The sequence below is a fragment of the Typopeltis vanoorti genome, chromosome 13 (assembly GCF_054136105.1).
Source record: "Typopeltis vanoorti isolate ZY-2024b chromosome 13, IOZ_Tvanoo_1.0, whole genome shotgun sequence".
Lineage (NCBI taxonomy): Eukaryota > Metazoa > Arthropoda > Arachnida > Uropygi > Thelyphonidae > Typopeltis > Typopeltis vanoorti.
The window spans coordinates 110378440-110395860 of NC_143561.1; the positions used below are offsets into that span (position 1 = coordinate 110378440).

The following is a 17421-nucleotide window of genomic DNA, read 5'->3' on the forward strand; positions in this document are numbered from 1 at the left end:
AAGGTGATAAAAAATAATCTGTTACACTGCTGGAAATGAACTGGAAATTGATGACAATAACAATTTGGAGATGACAAATACACAGGGATTTGAAGTTTCGAGAGTATAATGCAAAAGTAGCCAAAACATTTGACATCCACAGATAACCTATAACAGTGGTGTTCAACCTTTTTTACTACGCGAGCTATTTTTCTATAAAACGTTATTCGGCGATCTACTCTCTTATATACATCACGTTCCCCCAACCTGATATCTGATTACGCACAAATAAACTACTAAAAAAAAAAATACAGAACTAAAAACTTTCTTTGTGTATTTAAAAATTTATTTATCACTTTTAATACAACAAAAAAATACAAATATATTGGAATAAAATATTTATTTCTCTATTTTGGAAAACAAAAGTTAGAAAAAACAACAAACTGATTACAAATCACAAGTTACAGGAAATGCTGGTTGATTAAAAAAAAAAAGTTAATGTGAAATTTGGCATTGTTTGGACCTCGCAATATTTTCATAGTCAAGTTGATATGAAGGAGTGGCCAATTGCAGACAATCATCCAAATGATCATTTGTAATTTGGTATCTTAATTGATTTTTTATGATGGTCATATTTAAAAAAGCAGATTCTGACAACTATGTCGATCCAAAACACGACAGAATTTTTCGCGCAATATCAGTCAATATTGGGAATATTTCATGTGCATACTTCCAAATGACTTCTTTGTTTATTGATTTTAAATGTAAACTATTCTGAATGTTTATTATCTCAAGTTCTACTTCAGTTTGGTTTATATCAAACAGCCCACTAATTTTATTTGAAATTTCTGTGATGTTCAAGTTTTCTTGAAATGGATTATTGATAAAAGATACAATCATTTCAGTTTTATTAAAATCTTTAAATGTTGAATTTATTTCTTCCTCAACTAATTCTATTTCACTAATAAATTCTTTTAAATCATAGCGAAGCATTTGTTGATTTTGTTCAAAAAATTTTAATAAATATGGGAGATGTCTAAATTCGCAATCATTTATATTTTTCTTTAATTAAAGTAAGTATTGTTGGAAAGTATTTATTGAACTTAACATGTCAATTAAATTTTTATCTCTACCTTGTAACTCTAAATTTAAATTGCTTAATTTCGTTCAGAAATCTACTAAAAATGATAAGTGCAACAACCATCTTTTATCACTCAATTCTGGATAAATATCTCCTTTTTCATCAAGAAATATTTATATATCTTTAATTAATACAAGAAATCTTTCTGAAAATTGACTTCTGCTGAGCCAGCGAACACTATTGTACAACAGAAGTTCCCTAGCATCATCTGCCTGTAATTTAAATAACAGGGCTTTTCCTCGAACAGAATTTACAATTTTAAATGAAATATCCAAAACATCTTTTGTGTTTAATCTTTTACTACACAGTACTTGTTGGTGAATAATATAGTGGTACGTTAAAAAATCTGGATATTTGTCATCGTTTTTATATAATGAAATGAAGCCTGATTTATTACCTATCATTGCAGGAGCACAATCAGTAGTAATAAACACAAGTTTAAAAAGTGAAAGTTTGTGTTGTTTCACGAATTCATCAAATGATTGGGAAGGACCATAGTCCTTCCCAATAATGGTATAATTTTCAAAAGTTCTCCTTTACTTGAATAATCTTGAAATACCATTAACTAGCGATATCAGTGAAGTCATTTGATTCATCAAATTGTAAAGAAAACGCAACACACTGGTGAATGCGTGACATTAACTGAGTATTCAGATCGGCACTTAAAATTTCAACTCCTCTCATAACCGTTGTTCTGGAAAGTTGTAAATCTTTAATATTCAAAATGATTTCATTTTTATTTTTAAAATCAGAAAATAAAGATTCTACTGCGGCACAAGAAACGATTATTTTATTAACTCTCCTTCAGTAAAAGGCTTTTTTTGCTTTTGCTAATAAATGACACACTTTCAAAGATGGAATGGTGACTGATATTGGTTTATTTATTACTTTTGAAATCATATTTTGTTGTCCAGAAAGTCCTGCCTTTAAATTTAAAATTTTTATAAATTTAGCAAAATCTTTAATCACTTCGTCATAATCAATTTTCATTGCCAGGTCATGTTCTATTAATAGCAAATCTAGGCCGTTTAATCTTTCCTGGAGCATTGATGAATTACTGAAGCTCTTTATTGCTGAAAGTTTACTAAACGCTCTTTCATCTTCGGCAACCGTTACTGGTATTGTAAAAAATTCTGATTGAAGTACATATTTCAGAAAAAACACCATGAAGTTGAAATTTATAAATGCTATTTAATAAATCTAGTCCTGGTATAACATCTTTAAAGGTGACGTTATAAATCTTTTTTATGTGATAGATTTCATCGTTCAGAGATGTTGTTATATTTAACTATCTTTCTCTCTTTTATTATTTATTCTTATTTTATTTTAGGTTTATTTCATTTACTTTCTTTCCTTATATGCTCTGTATTATTCTCTACTAAATTCTTTTCCCCTTATTAATAAGCAGTCCTATTAGCCTCCCTATAGTTTAATCACACAACATTCTGATAGAGTTCACCCAATAAGCATTAACAAAATTTATATTATAACTGCGCCAGCTAATACCTAGGATAGATGGGACTCTTACCCAGGATGGCTCTCTCAGAATGATACATGATGATTAGACTAAAATAAACTTTATATCTCTGTTCACTATTCTCTTTCATACTGTCATGGCTCGCTTTATTTATTCATACACGTGGGTTCATCTGGCTAAGTTCGTCAATGTTTTATGAGCGGCTGTTTGAATTCATAAGATAAAAAACGGGTCAGGCAGGTACTTAAAGGAAACATTTTAATAAACTTGAGAAATTATACAAGTAAGCATTACTAAAATAATATCTGAAATATTCTCAAGTAAAGTCATAGGTTCAATACTAATCCTACTAAACACACAAATTAACTTGTTTAGACCACTACTATGAGCAATTTAACATTATTTCTTAGGCAACTGCCATTCCTTCTACACACACGTGGAATTACTTTACACATTACTATTAGCTCATACAAAGATAAACCTGTCCTTGTTGGGCAGACAATTCTTAATTAAAAGGGCCTGAGAGTCAAATTTTAGATAATTCTTACAAATTCTCTTAGGGGATCACATTCTTTTATGACTGGAATTCACAAAAACAAAAGTCTACTTTACCGTTCCTGATTGGATGCTATGTCTTTCTTCTTGCCTTGTCTGGTCATCAAGGCCTCCTCGCTCAGCTTACTATTTGATTACTTTCGATCAGCCATACAAATGGAATCCCAACAGGAAAGAAAGGATATGGCACGGGAACATCGCCTGAAACGGACGGCATCTGCTTGGTTCCTCTGTCGCACAACAATGCACAGCTATCCTAGTCCAAGGAAATAGCTTGGCCCATTCCAAACGCTGCGACAGATGAACCAATGCCTTCCATGGCCAGCCAGGAACTTCTCCGGAGCGGACTGGACCTATGTCTGAGAAAGGTCAGGAACCAGGAACCCAAAAAAAGCCATGCATGAGGTTTGCATGGCCTCTTTGTTTTCTGTCTCTTCTCAGCCATCACGATGCCTGCTAATGCGGTCATGTGGATTTTGTCACTCAATTCAGCTCCCTCTATTTCATCGCACGTGCACTTGTTTTGCTCTTCTTGGAAAGCACTTTAGTTTCTCTTTCCAGTAACTACCTTCCCTCTTTTTGTATGCGTAACACAGGATGGTTAACAGTGACCCTTGAACTCTGGCTCACAGGCTTTGCTACTTTAGTACATGAAATGGGGCTCTTAAGTAGATTTAACAGCTTACATTGATGTCTATATCTTGCCCACATGCATTACAGATTATATCTTGCAAACATTTTATAGAATTTTATACAATTCCTTGTTCTTAAATTGATTTGTATTCATGAAGTTATCTTTTTATTCTATTGCCAACATTCCACATTCTCTGCCTAAGTTAAAGTTGTGTCCTGAATAATACATGTTAAAGCATTTCTTAGTTTATTCAAGACACAACAATGTTAAGTCTTTTGAATTTTATTTATTAAATTAATGTACGAGTCAGAAATTTCTTGATTCATTGTTTGAAAAATATTGGTGAAAATAAATTCTGAATGTTTTTTAAAGATGTGAAATAATTGTATCCACTAAATACAATTATTTCCCGGGCCCTTTTCGATGCCAGGACCATGACAAAAGTCTCAGATGTCAGCCCCTCTCGGTGGCCCTGCGTAAGATATTAGAAAATTTATTTAAAATGAGACTGTGCCACTAATGTGTTCAATTAGCAAAAAGAACTCAAATATACGGCTGGTAGATTTCTCTCTCTCTTTCTCCAACACAAATTCCTACATTAAAACAAACAGTCATGGTCTATTCTTTTTCTTAATTTCACGCTTTGGCCAACTCACTTAGATTCCCAACTCAACAAGTCCAATTTATTTTAGAAACAGTGCAGTTGTAAATAAACAAACAGGCAGCACTCTTTTAACAAGAAAGTCAAATGACAATTATTTACATTACTATGAAATTTTAACTTTAGGGAGATTGCTTTCTCTATCCATCTATAAAAACTCTTTAGCAAAAATTAGAACCTTCTTTCTTCAACATGAAATACTTTCTTTAACACATAAGGTTACCTACTCTCAGTTTAAAAATTTTTACTTATTAATTTCTAAGCTTACTTAAAGAGGTTACCTAAATCTGTGTTAAGTTATCTTTACACATTTGATATCAACCTCTAACATGCCAATTGATTCTCTTATGGACATTTCTTAACACTATTAAACATATCTTAAAAGTCTTTCTTGTATCAACTATAACAGGAATTATATAAAAGTTTTGAATTTACAAAGGCTCTGAATCTCACATTCAGTCAAAAGTCTTTCACTAAAAGTTCTATGGCAATTCTTTAGTCTCAGATCTTCTTCAGGAAATTTTGGCTTCCCTATGGGCTCATTCAGCTCTGGCAAAAGGTTACTATCCTTTGGCAAAAAAGAAAAACTTACGAGCGAAGGCGCTTCGGGAAATTTGCCTTGCCTTTTCTCCTCTGTTTGGGCACACTTAGAGCCTGCAAGCCTTTCTCATACATACAAGTTTCAATAACAATCTTTCTAATGCTGCCATGTACAGCTTCGGTGACAAAAACATTGCCTTTGTTTTTAACACTAACATTTTCTTGTTAAAGCAGTATATACAGTTAGCTTCAAAAGAGTTATTTACAAAAACATCTAATACAAACTATACCAAGACAAATAAAGTTTATTTTTTTACAATATTCACATGGTACTTAACCTAAGTAAAAAATCGATGTAATGTGCTTTGGAATATTTAATATTTAAGCTGCAATCGAGTTTTTACACTTTGCTTATAACCGTATTCACTCGGCTCACTGTTTGACTTCTACTGATCCAAATTAATTCATTTACCCAGACTTATAAGAAAATTACTGATTTGACAATTTTAACGAAAAATAAATAAACAATAGCAATACACTTAAAGCGAATTAAAAATAATACAAAATACTGATAAATAAAATATTATGTTTTCAGTTTTAATTAAATTTGTACGTAAGGAGGAATACACAAGAGATTGACTGAAAATCGCTCCGCGATTGACAGGTTGAACACCCCCTGGTATATGACTACAAACAAAAAACTACAATATAAAACAAACAAACAAATAATAATAATAAAATAATTAATAAATTAATAAAAATAAGGGACTATATTTTGTTCTCTCCTCCCCTCCTATATCCTTCTCAATCCAAACACCTATGGTAAATTTATTTACATTCTATAGGTTTGTAATTAAAAATAATAATAATAAATAAATAAAAAGTCATTTGGATATTTTATCCTAGACCAAAGAAGCTATTTTTGTTTTCTTTTTTCGTAAGACAAATAGTCTTTAAAAAAATTAATAAATAAACACAAATTATTGACATAAGGTACAACAAAACATAAAATCTTCTAGTACAAAAAAACAGTAATACACACAGCAATACCCTACCTTACAACGCTTTGCTTCACAACGATCTGTTCATATGATGTTTTTCAGTTATGACCAATATTCATATGGTGGCTTTAGCAACATGATACTCCTGTGATTCAAGTGATGTGCAGTTACCGTGAATTGTTTGTTTATGATACTGTTGCTCATGACATCTGTGTTTTGTTGCGAATTAAACTGTTCATAAATATTATTTTATTTTATTGTTGTTAATAATGGCAGATAAAATTCAAAGTAACGGTGCTGTTGCTTCCAGAGAGATGCATAAATCTATTATGTTACATACTAAGATAAAAATTAATTAAAATTATTAAATTTAATGACAGTAGTGTACTAAACTGATATAGGCTAACAAACTCTAGCAAAAGTTAGTCGGTTGGTAGAGCCTCTGCTATGGCTCAAGCAAAAAGTTAAGCAAGTTTGAGCACAGTTAGTAGTTGGAAGGGTTCAATTGTTCCATTCTGTTGGCACACTCTCCCTCGATGAGTCTTTGGACTCCCTGGAGGTGTCACATAATAATAATAAGCTTACTTTGCTCTACTGTTCTTACAGTTGATTACAACCAAGATAATGTTCTTAATGAAAAGTGCTACACTAGTTAATACTACAGTTATCTGTAACAAGCGTACGGATAAAATGTAAAAACTTTTAATGGTGTAGATTAATGGCCAAATTGGTTGGTGTTCCTTTAAACAAAGCTATTCAGAACACATCTGATGTAAATTAAAGCTTTATTTACATCATTTATGCATGCATATATATATATGATTGCAGTGGTGGCCGGTGAAAATTTTAAGTGGGGGTGCTGCATATACAAAATAAAAATAAAAAAATTCTTTTTTTCTTAATCAGTAACTAATTTATTAATAAATAAATTTACATATTAAAAAATTTGCTTTATTAAAAATATTCCACCCTAACTACAAACACCAATAATAAAAGTTTCATATCTCACAGAAATAACGCACGCATGAATACGATTTATCTGTAAGCGACACTGCCCAAATCAGTAGTGTCAGAATCGCTTGTAATGTGCAATGACAAGTGCAAACGAATATTGCCTATCTAGCTACAATTGCCGAACGTGATAATTCCGACACTGCGTTAGATCACATTGCATTTGTTTCGTAATCTGAAGCGTTACTCGAACAATTCCAATTATAAATTATTCAATCAATGTCGAAACACAAGCTATAACCTTTAACATGTTGTATTGCATTTATATAATGTTGTAAGCATTGTTATTATTTATAAACACAAACAAAATTTTTTTTCATTTTTTCCTTGGGGTGCTGCAGTGTCGCAGTACTTATGTATGAGCCACCACTGTATGATTGCCTAAAAACATTATTAAACCACTGCAGACATCACAAAAAAAGCAGTAATTTGCTTTCAACAGTGATATGGAACCTATTGTGTTGTATGGCAGGGATATGCCTATATGTGCACGATTTAAATTTTTTTAACAATCCTTTAAAAAAGGTCTGAAAATATATGTTCCTGTGTGTTACTTGTGCCTCATTTTTTTTTTCATATTTGCACTATAAACTGTGTCCGCACGGTTAGCCTAGTGGCTTTGCGCTTCGCAACCATATGCCTGGGGAAGGAGTGTCCTAGGTTCGATTCCCGTCGGAGACGTGAGGAGCTGAAGGATCTTCCTCAACCATAGCCAAGTTAGCCGGTCTTGGGCGCGGGCAGTAGGGTTTTTTCTGCCAGTTTGTCTGGTGTTTTTCATCCCACAAGCAGGCAAACCGGCCCCGTGAACACACAGGGATACAGCCAAGAATACCTTGAGGCATAGGAAGTGACCATTCTATCCTCGTATTTCGGTTACGAAATCCAAGTATGCTTGGAAGGTTGTGGGCCTTAAAGGCCTGTTAAAGCCATTGGGATAGATAGATAGACTATAAACTGTACAAATATGAAAAAATTTGATTTTCTTTATTTTGTATGTGCATGTGTACATTTAATGTAGAAGCAACCATCCAATGGTTAGCAAAACTAGTATGCTTGATTAGTAACTGGAATATTAACAAATCAATCATTTAAGTCCAGTATAAATTTCACACACTGTTGACCAATTATTTAACTGAACCACCACTATTTTTGCATTATGTTATGGTACACTTCACCATGAAAGGGAAATAATCAAATGCAATCACTTAGTTAAACAACAAGCAAATTATTGAAAAGAGTTTCACAGAATATTTGATAAAAGACTAACAATGGTAAATGCACGCAATTCATGTTGTGTGTGATGATAGCTAGCTATGTGATGAGAAGAGCATCTCAGATTGCACACCTATCATTTAAAAACTTTCATAAGATAATTTCAGAAGATGGCTATAATGTTTTGTGACATAGCTAAAGCAAGAACCTTGTCACATCTTTTGTTACAAAAAAAAAAAAAAAAAAAAAAAAATGCTGGTAGAAAAGCATGATGCAGTAAACATAAAAAGGCTTACCATATAACGATATTACATGTTATTTTAGCTATCAAACTTGGATTAATAACTAACCTTTTTTGTCGACTGATCATGAGATGAAGTAAATACTGGTGGTTTTGCATATGAAATGTGTGTCATTTTGAAAACCGGTTTTTTCTTTTCCGCTTGCATATTTTTCTTTAATTCTTTTTCGGCCTTCCATTTCAAAAGTAATTCTTTTCTACTGGGCTTTACATTTCTCTTTGGCTCTAATAAAAACAGAATGAAAACTATTTAAATAAAATTCAAACTGATATACTATGTCAATAAATGGAACATATATTTACAATCAATAAGTTTCTTTCTTCCCAACACTGAAACTAATGAAACCTCCCCCCCCCTTTTTAACACCATTATATACTACAGTGACCTCTCAATTATCCAACCTTTAAATGTGAACTTTTGATTAACTGACACTGAGTGGATTAGTGACTGGTGGTATAGCATGTAATTATATCTTCAATTATGCAATCAGCAAGTTGCTGTCCTGTTGTGGTTGGAGAGATGAGAGATTACTGTGATTTCCAATTTACATTTAAAGTAAAAAAAAAAAAAAATATACAAAATATATTAATCATATGTATTCATTAGTAATAAATTTAAATAGATAAGAAAGAGAATTAGAAATAAAAAGTAGTCAGATGGGGATACTGAAATTATTTGCTACAGCCCTTGAATATGATATGAGAAAACTGAACTGGGAGAAAAGAGGGCTGAATATTACAGATCATTCTAATAGCAACATCACCAAAAGAACTAGATGATTATTTAATTAAATGAAGTCTGGAGATGGGCCTACAAATAAATTTGGATAAATCAAAAATAATATATAGTAGAAATACTCCAAAATAAAAACAAATCAAAATAAATCAAAGGCAGATTTAAATAATGAGTTCGTACAAATATCTAGGACAAGGCATTACAACCAACCATAAACTTGATAATGAAATTTCATCTAGAATAACAGCAGAATAGAAAGATTTTTAGAGAGAGATATTTAAAAGCAATTTACCAAACTGCCTAAAAAGAAAGACCTACAACCAGTATATACTCCCAAAAATGACCTATGGTAGTAAAACCTGGTGTCTGATTTACCAAAAACACATCTAAAGAAACTGAAAACAACACAAAGAAACTTGGAAAGATCCATTTTGGGATTAAGCCAATTAGATAAAAAGAATAATACTTGGATAAGGAAGCAGACAAAAGGTAATGGACATTGCATTAGTAATAAAAAGGTAACAAATGGTGCTGGGCAGGACATGTAGTGACATGTCTGACAACAGATGGACAAAAAGAACAACAGAATGGACACCAACAACTGGTTATTGAAGGAAGAAGCATGGAGAGGCATTCATCCAGCAGTGGACTGAAGAAAGATGTGTTAATTCTCAAAATACATGTTGTAAAAGCTGTATACTCCATTAGTAAGAAGCAATAGTGAGAAGCTAGAGTACTCAATTCCTCATATACCTCCTGCTCACTCACCATCAGTGGTTCTTCCCCCATTCCCACTGCTCTCAAATTCTGCATTGTTACAATCACAAGGAGGGAATAACTGTTGATCAAATCACTGTCTCTTTAGCATACTGTGTGAAATGTAATATAGCTTGTCTCTGTATATATGTGTATACTCTAGATGATGACCTTAATATGAAGGTCGAAATGTCAGGAAATTAAAATTATTATTTCTAACATGGTTGTAGAGGCCATAATTTGTCTAAAATGAATGCTGATCACTATGTAACACTATGTGAAAGGAATTTAAAATGAACAAGGATGGAATACTTTATTAAACTGCTCATTTAACATCTCTATTATATCCTTCTCAGTGTTTATCATTCTCCCATTATCACTGACCAACATCATCCTCCCAAATTCTTTCTTCCATCTACTGGCCACACATCAAAAAAACTCTAGGATTTCTTTTAGCATCATTTGCTAACTGCTGCTCATACCACATTTTTGTTACTTTACTAAGTGAGTTACCTTCCTTGCTTGCTCTTTGTACTCCTCGTGTAACTGATTATTTCCAACTCATCATGTGCCACCTCCACAATGCCTTTTTCTTCCAGATTGCATGCTTCACCTCTTCAGTCAGCCATTTTACACCTATCTTATTTAATCTCCTGACCTCTGGAATACACTCAGTCATTGCCTCTGCCAGATAATTCCTGAGTAACAGACCAAGCAGCATTGATTTCCTTCACATGCAATTCCTCATTCCATGATATCGCTGCAAGCTGCTTCCTGAGTTTGCCATAATCACCTGCCTAATAGTTCGATAACTATCTCACAAAAGTCCTGATATAGCTGGCCACAATGCAAATGATTACTTCATGGTCACTTTCACCAATTGGAGGAAGATGTGATGATCCATTTACAACAATGTCTTCTGATGAGATAATCAAATCCAAGACCCTCGATCCAAGTGTGGCCTCTGTTATGTAATGCTTAAGGTATCCCTTAAAAACTCAAGAAATTCGTTCTCTTTGATTCCTGATGCCATCTCTTCATTCCGGTCTATATTAAAATAATTGAAATTACCCATAATGATCACCCTTTTTTTTTTTTTTTATTAGCCAGACCAATTTGTCTAAACATTTCCTTCTCACTGCCTTCCACATTACCAAGCCTATAGCAACACCACTACTAAACATTTCATCCTCCACCTCCACTTCACACCATACTGCTTCGAAACCACTGTCAATATTTGTTCCTTGCATCTCCACCCTAGATGGGCACAACTCCTCTGCCATCATCAATAACACTCCTCCTTCCTTTTTGCTTTGCCTTTGCAAAAGACCACACATCCTTCCATCTCTATTTCTGTCAGAATGTCATCCTCGTTCAACGTCTCACTTATACCAACAATTTTTGAGTGAACGAACTATCAATGCTGCAATTTCATTTCCCTTGTTTTGAATACTTCTAGCATTTGTAAACATATACATTAGATCATTTCTCTTTCTATAACAAGTCCCACTAACCTCACTTCTCAGACATGATTCCTCTGCACTCTTCCTCCTCCATGTGCGGCACCCGCTCGTGGTGGAGGGGACCTCCCAGTGATGGTTCCAGCCCTTTTCATTCTTCCTCTTTTTCTTTGCTTTTCTTCCCATATTCTTTGCTCTACTTCTCCTGAATCTTTTTCACTATCCTTTTTCCAGACCACCATCACTGGGATCCAACGCCCTGACGGCGTGTTTGCCGTGCGGTGCGACCTGTGGACATCAAGAAAGGGGATCCTGGTAGTCTTGCACTACTTTGGCAAGACAGGTGGTCCTGGATGGCCCAGCCAGGATCAATCGGCTAGTGGGCTTGCCTGCAAGGGTCAATGGTGTTGCAGTAAGTCTCTCACCCCATGGTCTGGGATCCTAGATCTGCTGCATTGCAGGTATAGCATCCAGGATTAGCCCTGGCGTTCCACTCCTGAGCACAGTTTTTGCTTGCCGGGTAGTGGGCGTCCATGTGTGGCTCCGTGATGGGTGGGGAGCTCAGGCGGCGAATTAAAAATTCCTTAAATATAAGTTCTTCATCCTCAAATGTTTCAGGGACCCTAACAAAGTCCCAACCAAGTACTGATAATATAGACACAGCATATGGAACCAAAAGTAAGAAACAAAAGATATCGGATACTAACATAAATGTACCAACCTTTTTAATCATTCATGCAACAGGTGAAAAACCAATTGGGAAAATGTCACCCTTCTTTATCCAAAAAGGTTTAGAAGAACTGGCAGGACCTCCCAAAACTGTCAAGAAATTGCGTTCTAGTGATATCCTCATGGAAACAATGTGCAAACAACATTCCGAGAAACTACCGAGAGCAATGACAATGGGTAGAATACAAATTGCAGTAACACCTCACAGAACACTCAATTCCAGTAGAGGAGTGATATCAGAATGGGATCTCTTTGAGGTTCCTGATGAGGAGATATGTTCAGAGCTTAAAGATCAAGGAGTGACGGGTGTGAGGTGCATCCTGATACACAGGGATGGTTGCCTGGTCTCAACCAAGAACATCGTCCTTACTTTTGATACACCTAGGCCTCCGACATCTGTAAAAGCAGGGTATCTCAGCTGTTCTGTTAGAATGTACATCCTTAACCTGCTGAGATGCTTTAAATGTCAAAGATATGGACATGCCCAAACTGCCTGTCATGGTTCTACTACCTGTGCCCAATGAGGTAGTAAAGAACATGAAAATAAATCTTGTTGTGAAAAAGAAGCTAAACGTGTCAACTGTCGGGGAGATCATCCAGCATACTCTCATGCACATCAGAAATTGAAAGATGAAAAAGAGATACAAAAAATTAAAACAGAACAAAACATAACATATCAGGATGCAAAACGAAAGCTAGCCACCATTACACCTGTTCTACGATCCTGTTATGCTGAAAAAGTAACAACTAAAAAAGTGCCAAGAGCAACTCCAACTCAAACATGTATGTCTATTCCACCATATCTGAACTTTACGATCACAAGTGCTTCTCTGTTGAGCGCATTAATCACAAGACCTATGGCCTTACTTCAGAGACAACTTCAAAAATGGTCCCATTCAATGAAAACTCATCTTCAAAAAAATTATGGTGGAGACTTCACTCAAAGATAAACCACCAGACACTCGCACAGAAAAAATGGATACCTCGATACCCACTGAAAGCAAACTAAGCATACCAACCGACACTAACACATTTGATGTTTTGAACACTCTACCAGAGGAAGAGATGGACACTGGCCATCCATACTTCCTTAAAACAGTCGATAAATATAAATCTGACAAAGGTAAGCCCTCAAACTCTCAAAAACCAGATAAGTCAATAAAATCAAAACAATAGGAAAATTTTTACAATGGAACTGTGGTGGAATCTGCCAGAATATTGACGATATCAAGATGTTGTTGCAGAAACACAAACCTTTCTGTTTCTGTCTACAGGAAACTTACTTAAGACCCAATGAGGACTGTACCTTTAGGAATTTCACTGTTGTACGTAAGGATAGAACTGGAGATGGTCCTACCCAATGAGGAGTAGCTATCCTAGTGGGCAGTTATACTCCTTTCCATCAGGTCCAACTTACTTCTCTGGAAGCGGTAGCGATTCGCTTCTCTGTGGGATTCCTTATTACAGTATGTTCAGTTTATTTACCACCAAATGCTGAGTTAAATGAAATTAATTCTTTGATAACCTTATCCCGCAACTGCTTGAACCCATACTTTTGATGGGCGACTTTAACAGTCACAATACTCTATAGGGTAGTGCCAACACTAATAGACAAGGTCGAATCACTGAAAAAATTCTTGATGATAATAACCTTTCCCTTCTAACTAATAAACTCAATATTCTCTTCCATATGCCTACTCGCTTATATTCTGCAATTGATCTTACAATCTGTTCCCCTTCCATTCTTCCACTGCTCATGTGGGACGTTAAAGAGAACATATATGGAAGTGATCACTTTCCTGTTCTTTGTGCAATGTCTTCACAGGAACCATGTTCACCCACATGGATACCTATATGGAAAATGGACCAGGCTGACTGGAACACTTTCTCTCATCTTGCAAAATTTAATGCTAATGCCATCAGTCAAACACCTAATAATGAAGCTGTAAAATATATAAGAGAATGCATTGTCCAGGCAGCAACAACCTCCATCCCAAAAACATCATCTCGATTTTCAATCTATCCAAAGCCTTGGTGGAACCCAGAATGTCAGGCAGCCAAAAAAGATCAACACAGAGCATGGAGCATATTTCGTAGATTCCCCACCACATCAAATTTAATAACTTTCAAGCGTGCTCGAGCCAAAGCATGTTTTTTTAAGACGTCAGAGTCAAAAACAATCATGGATCCAATTTACTACATCAATTAATCAAATGACCAGTCCAAAAATTGTATGAGATAAAATCTAGAAAATGAAAGGCAGATATAGTACACATTGTTTGTCCACCTTAGACTATAATGGAAGTGTTCTTGCTGATCCCAAAGCTATTGCAGATACTTTGGGAGAAACTTTTGCTAAAATCTCAGCAACAGCTTCATATTCTCTGGAATTTTTAATACTGAAAGAGCAGCAAGAGAAACAAAGGCTTAATTTTTCTACCAACATTCTTCAGTCATATAATCAGCCATTTGTCAAGAAGGAACGAAAAAGAGCTCTCCTACAATCTCACCCTAGTGCAGTAGGACCTTATGACATCCATTATGAAATGATAAAACATCTACCATCATCTTCTATGGATCTTCTTCTCTTATTATACAATAGAATACTTGCAGAGGAAGAGTTTCCAAATTCTTGGCATAAGTCAATTGTCATTGCTATCCCAAAACCAGGAAAAGATCCAACACAAGCAAATAATTATCGACCCATTGCTCTGACCAGCTGTCTTTGTAAGATACTAGAGAAAATGGTTAATGCCAGACTTCTCTGGTATTTAGAAAGGAACAATCTTCTTTCCAATACACAATGTGGTTTCTGTAGACATCGATCAACTTTAGACCATTTAGTTCAGTTAGAAACTTGTATAAGAGATGCATTTCTGAAGCGAGAACATCTTGTCTCTGTTTTTTTTTTTTACATGGAAAAAGCTTATGACACAACCTGGAGATATGGCATATTAAAAGACCTCTATAACCTAGGTCTCAAAGGGCACCTCCCTATATTTATTAAAAACTTTCTGTCCAGGCGAACTTTCCAAGTCAGAGTGGTAAGTACGCTATCTCGACCATATCTTCAAGAACAAGGTGTTCCCCTTAAATGTAATCCTATTTGCTATTAAAATCAACTCAATCATTGAACAGCTTCCTCCCACTGTAGACAATGCTGTAAATGTTGATGACTTCACAATTTACTGTCACTCACGTAACATGAGGGTAATTGAAAGACAACTTCAGCAAGCAATTGATTATGTCTCTTTGTGGGCTCTTAATAATGGGTTTAGGTTTTCAACAGAAAAAAGTGTCTGTGTACACTTGTCGAAAATGCACTCGTCACCCAGATCCTGAACTAAGAATGGGACCAACTGTTATTCCAGTAACTACAGAAACCAAGTTCTTGGGACTCATTTTTGACAGAAAACTTGCATTTCTAGCACACTATCTCAACTAAGAGAAAAGTGCAAAAGAACTTTGAACCTCCTTCGCACTCTATCCTCTACTGGGTGGGGTGCTGATCGAGCTTCATTGCTCCATCTTTATCGTGCACTTATACGTTCAAAGCTGGATTATAGGTCCCAAGTCTATGGTTCGGCAAGACAGAGTAACCTACAATGGTTGGATTCCATCCATCATCAGGGTATACGGATAGCTATTGGTGCCTTTCGCACCTCACCCACTCCAGATCACCATACATGGAATAGTATCTTCTCTCTGCATTGGGAAGCTCAATATCACACGCATCAAACTGCTATACATCCTTTTGGTATGCGTACTAAAGAAACTGTGCAAGCTGTTAGTATAAATGTTGATTACACTAAACATAACAGCATTTCTCCATGGCAGGTTTGCACACCATCCTGCAACCTCTCACTTTGTCAGCGACAGAAATTTTATACGCCATCATCCATCTACCTACAATTGTTTAATGCACACAGAACAGCACAAGCTGATTTCTTACCCATCTATACTGATGGTTCAAGAACTAACACCTCTGTTGGCTGTGCTGCTGTGTTTCCTGACATTATTATCTCAAATCAGATCTCACCTGACTGCAATAATTATATAGCAGAGTTACATGCCATTCAGCTTGCACTTGTGCATATAAAAGAAAACTGCTACCAAAAGTGTATAATTTATACAGATTCATTGAGCTCTTTACAGGCTATCTCTTCTATGTATAATTCTCATCCAGTACTTTATGAAGTGCTACACCTGCTTCACAAAATGAAAATCCTTAATTTCGATGTTCAGTTCTGCTGGATTCCCAGCCACATTGGAATCAAAGGAAATGAGGCTGTAGCTGCTAATCAGCCCATACCTATTCCACATACTATTTGACAGTTCCATATACAGACTACAGACAACTTATAAGATCAAAGCTAATTGATCAGTGGTAGTTAACATGGCAAGAAACATCAACAAACAAATTATATAACATTAAACCTGAAATTAAACACTGGCATTCTAGTCAACGTACAAAGTGAAGGGAGGAGGTTGTCCTTGCTAGGCTCTGCATAGGTCACAGTCACCTTACGCATTTTCATTTACTGAGAGCTGATGACCCTCCCATATGTGAAAAATGCACACATCTCACTATTCATCATATTCTGGTAGATTGTCAAAAATTTACACGAGAGAGGAATGAAATTTTCACCTATCTAACCAAGCCATATACAATCAGGGAAATGCTAGCAGACTCAGGCAAATTGCATGATATTTTTCATTTTTTAGAAAGAATTAATTTGTACAAACACATTTGACCATAAATGTTTATATGTAAATACTTTTTTTTTCTGCTTAACTTTTATACATATATATATTATTCATTAGGTTAAATCTGACCAATTATGTATTACCATGGGCCTTGATCTCGTATATTTGTATCACCCTGCTGTAATTTTGTTAATATGCAAATACCATAATGCTAAACTTAAATTTTATGTATCAATGCTGTATAATAATTCCTTTCTGACTCTTTAAGTATTAGTATAATAATAATGTTTGTTGTAATCTTAGTAGATGTAGACACTGCTTTCCTTGACTTGTTTTGTATATACATATGTTAACCTATAGTTATCTATTTATGTACTGCTGAAACCTCTGCAGTAATTTTGTTTATAGATACTGCATCACTTAACATACATTTTGTGTATGCATCTTATTTACTACTTTATTTTTCGAATAGTCATGTAGTGCTGTAGGACATCTTACCTATTTGTGTACTTTCTAGTAAT

At 34.9% G+C, this 17421-nt stretch overlaps 1 protein-coding gene across 3 annotated transcripts in view; it reads right to left on the reverse strand.

The window, feature by feature from the left end:
* LOC150100468 (uncharacterized) overlaps nt 1–17421 on the reverse strand; it is a 100462-nt gene that overhangs the window by 70153 nt on the left and 12888 nt on the right. For all 3 annotated transcript variants that reach the window (XM_090403016.1, XM_090403015.1, XM_090403017.1), the window contains exon 2: nt 8562–8737. In XM_090403016.1, the coding sequence (XP_090259142.1) occupies nt 8562–8737 (176 nt within the window). The remainder of the gene's footprint in view (nt 1–8561; nt 8738–17421) is intronic.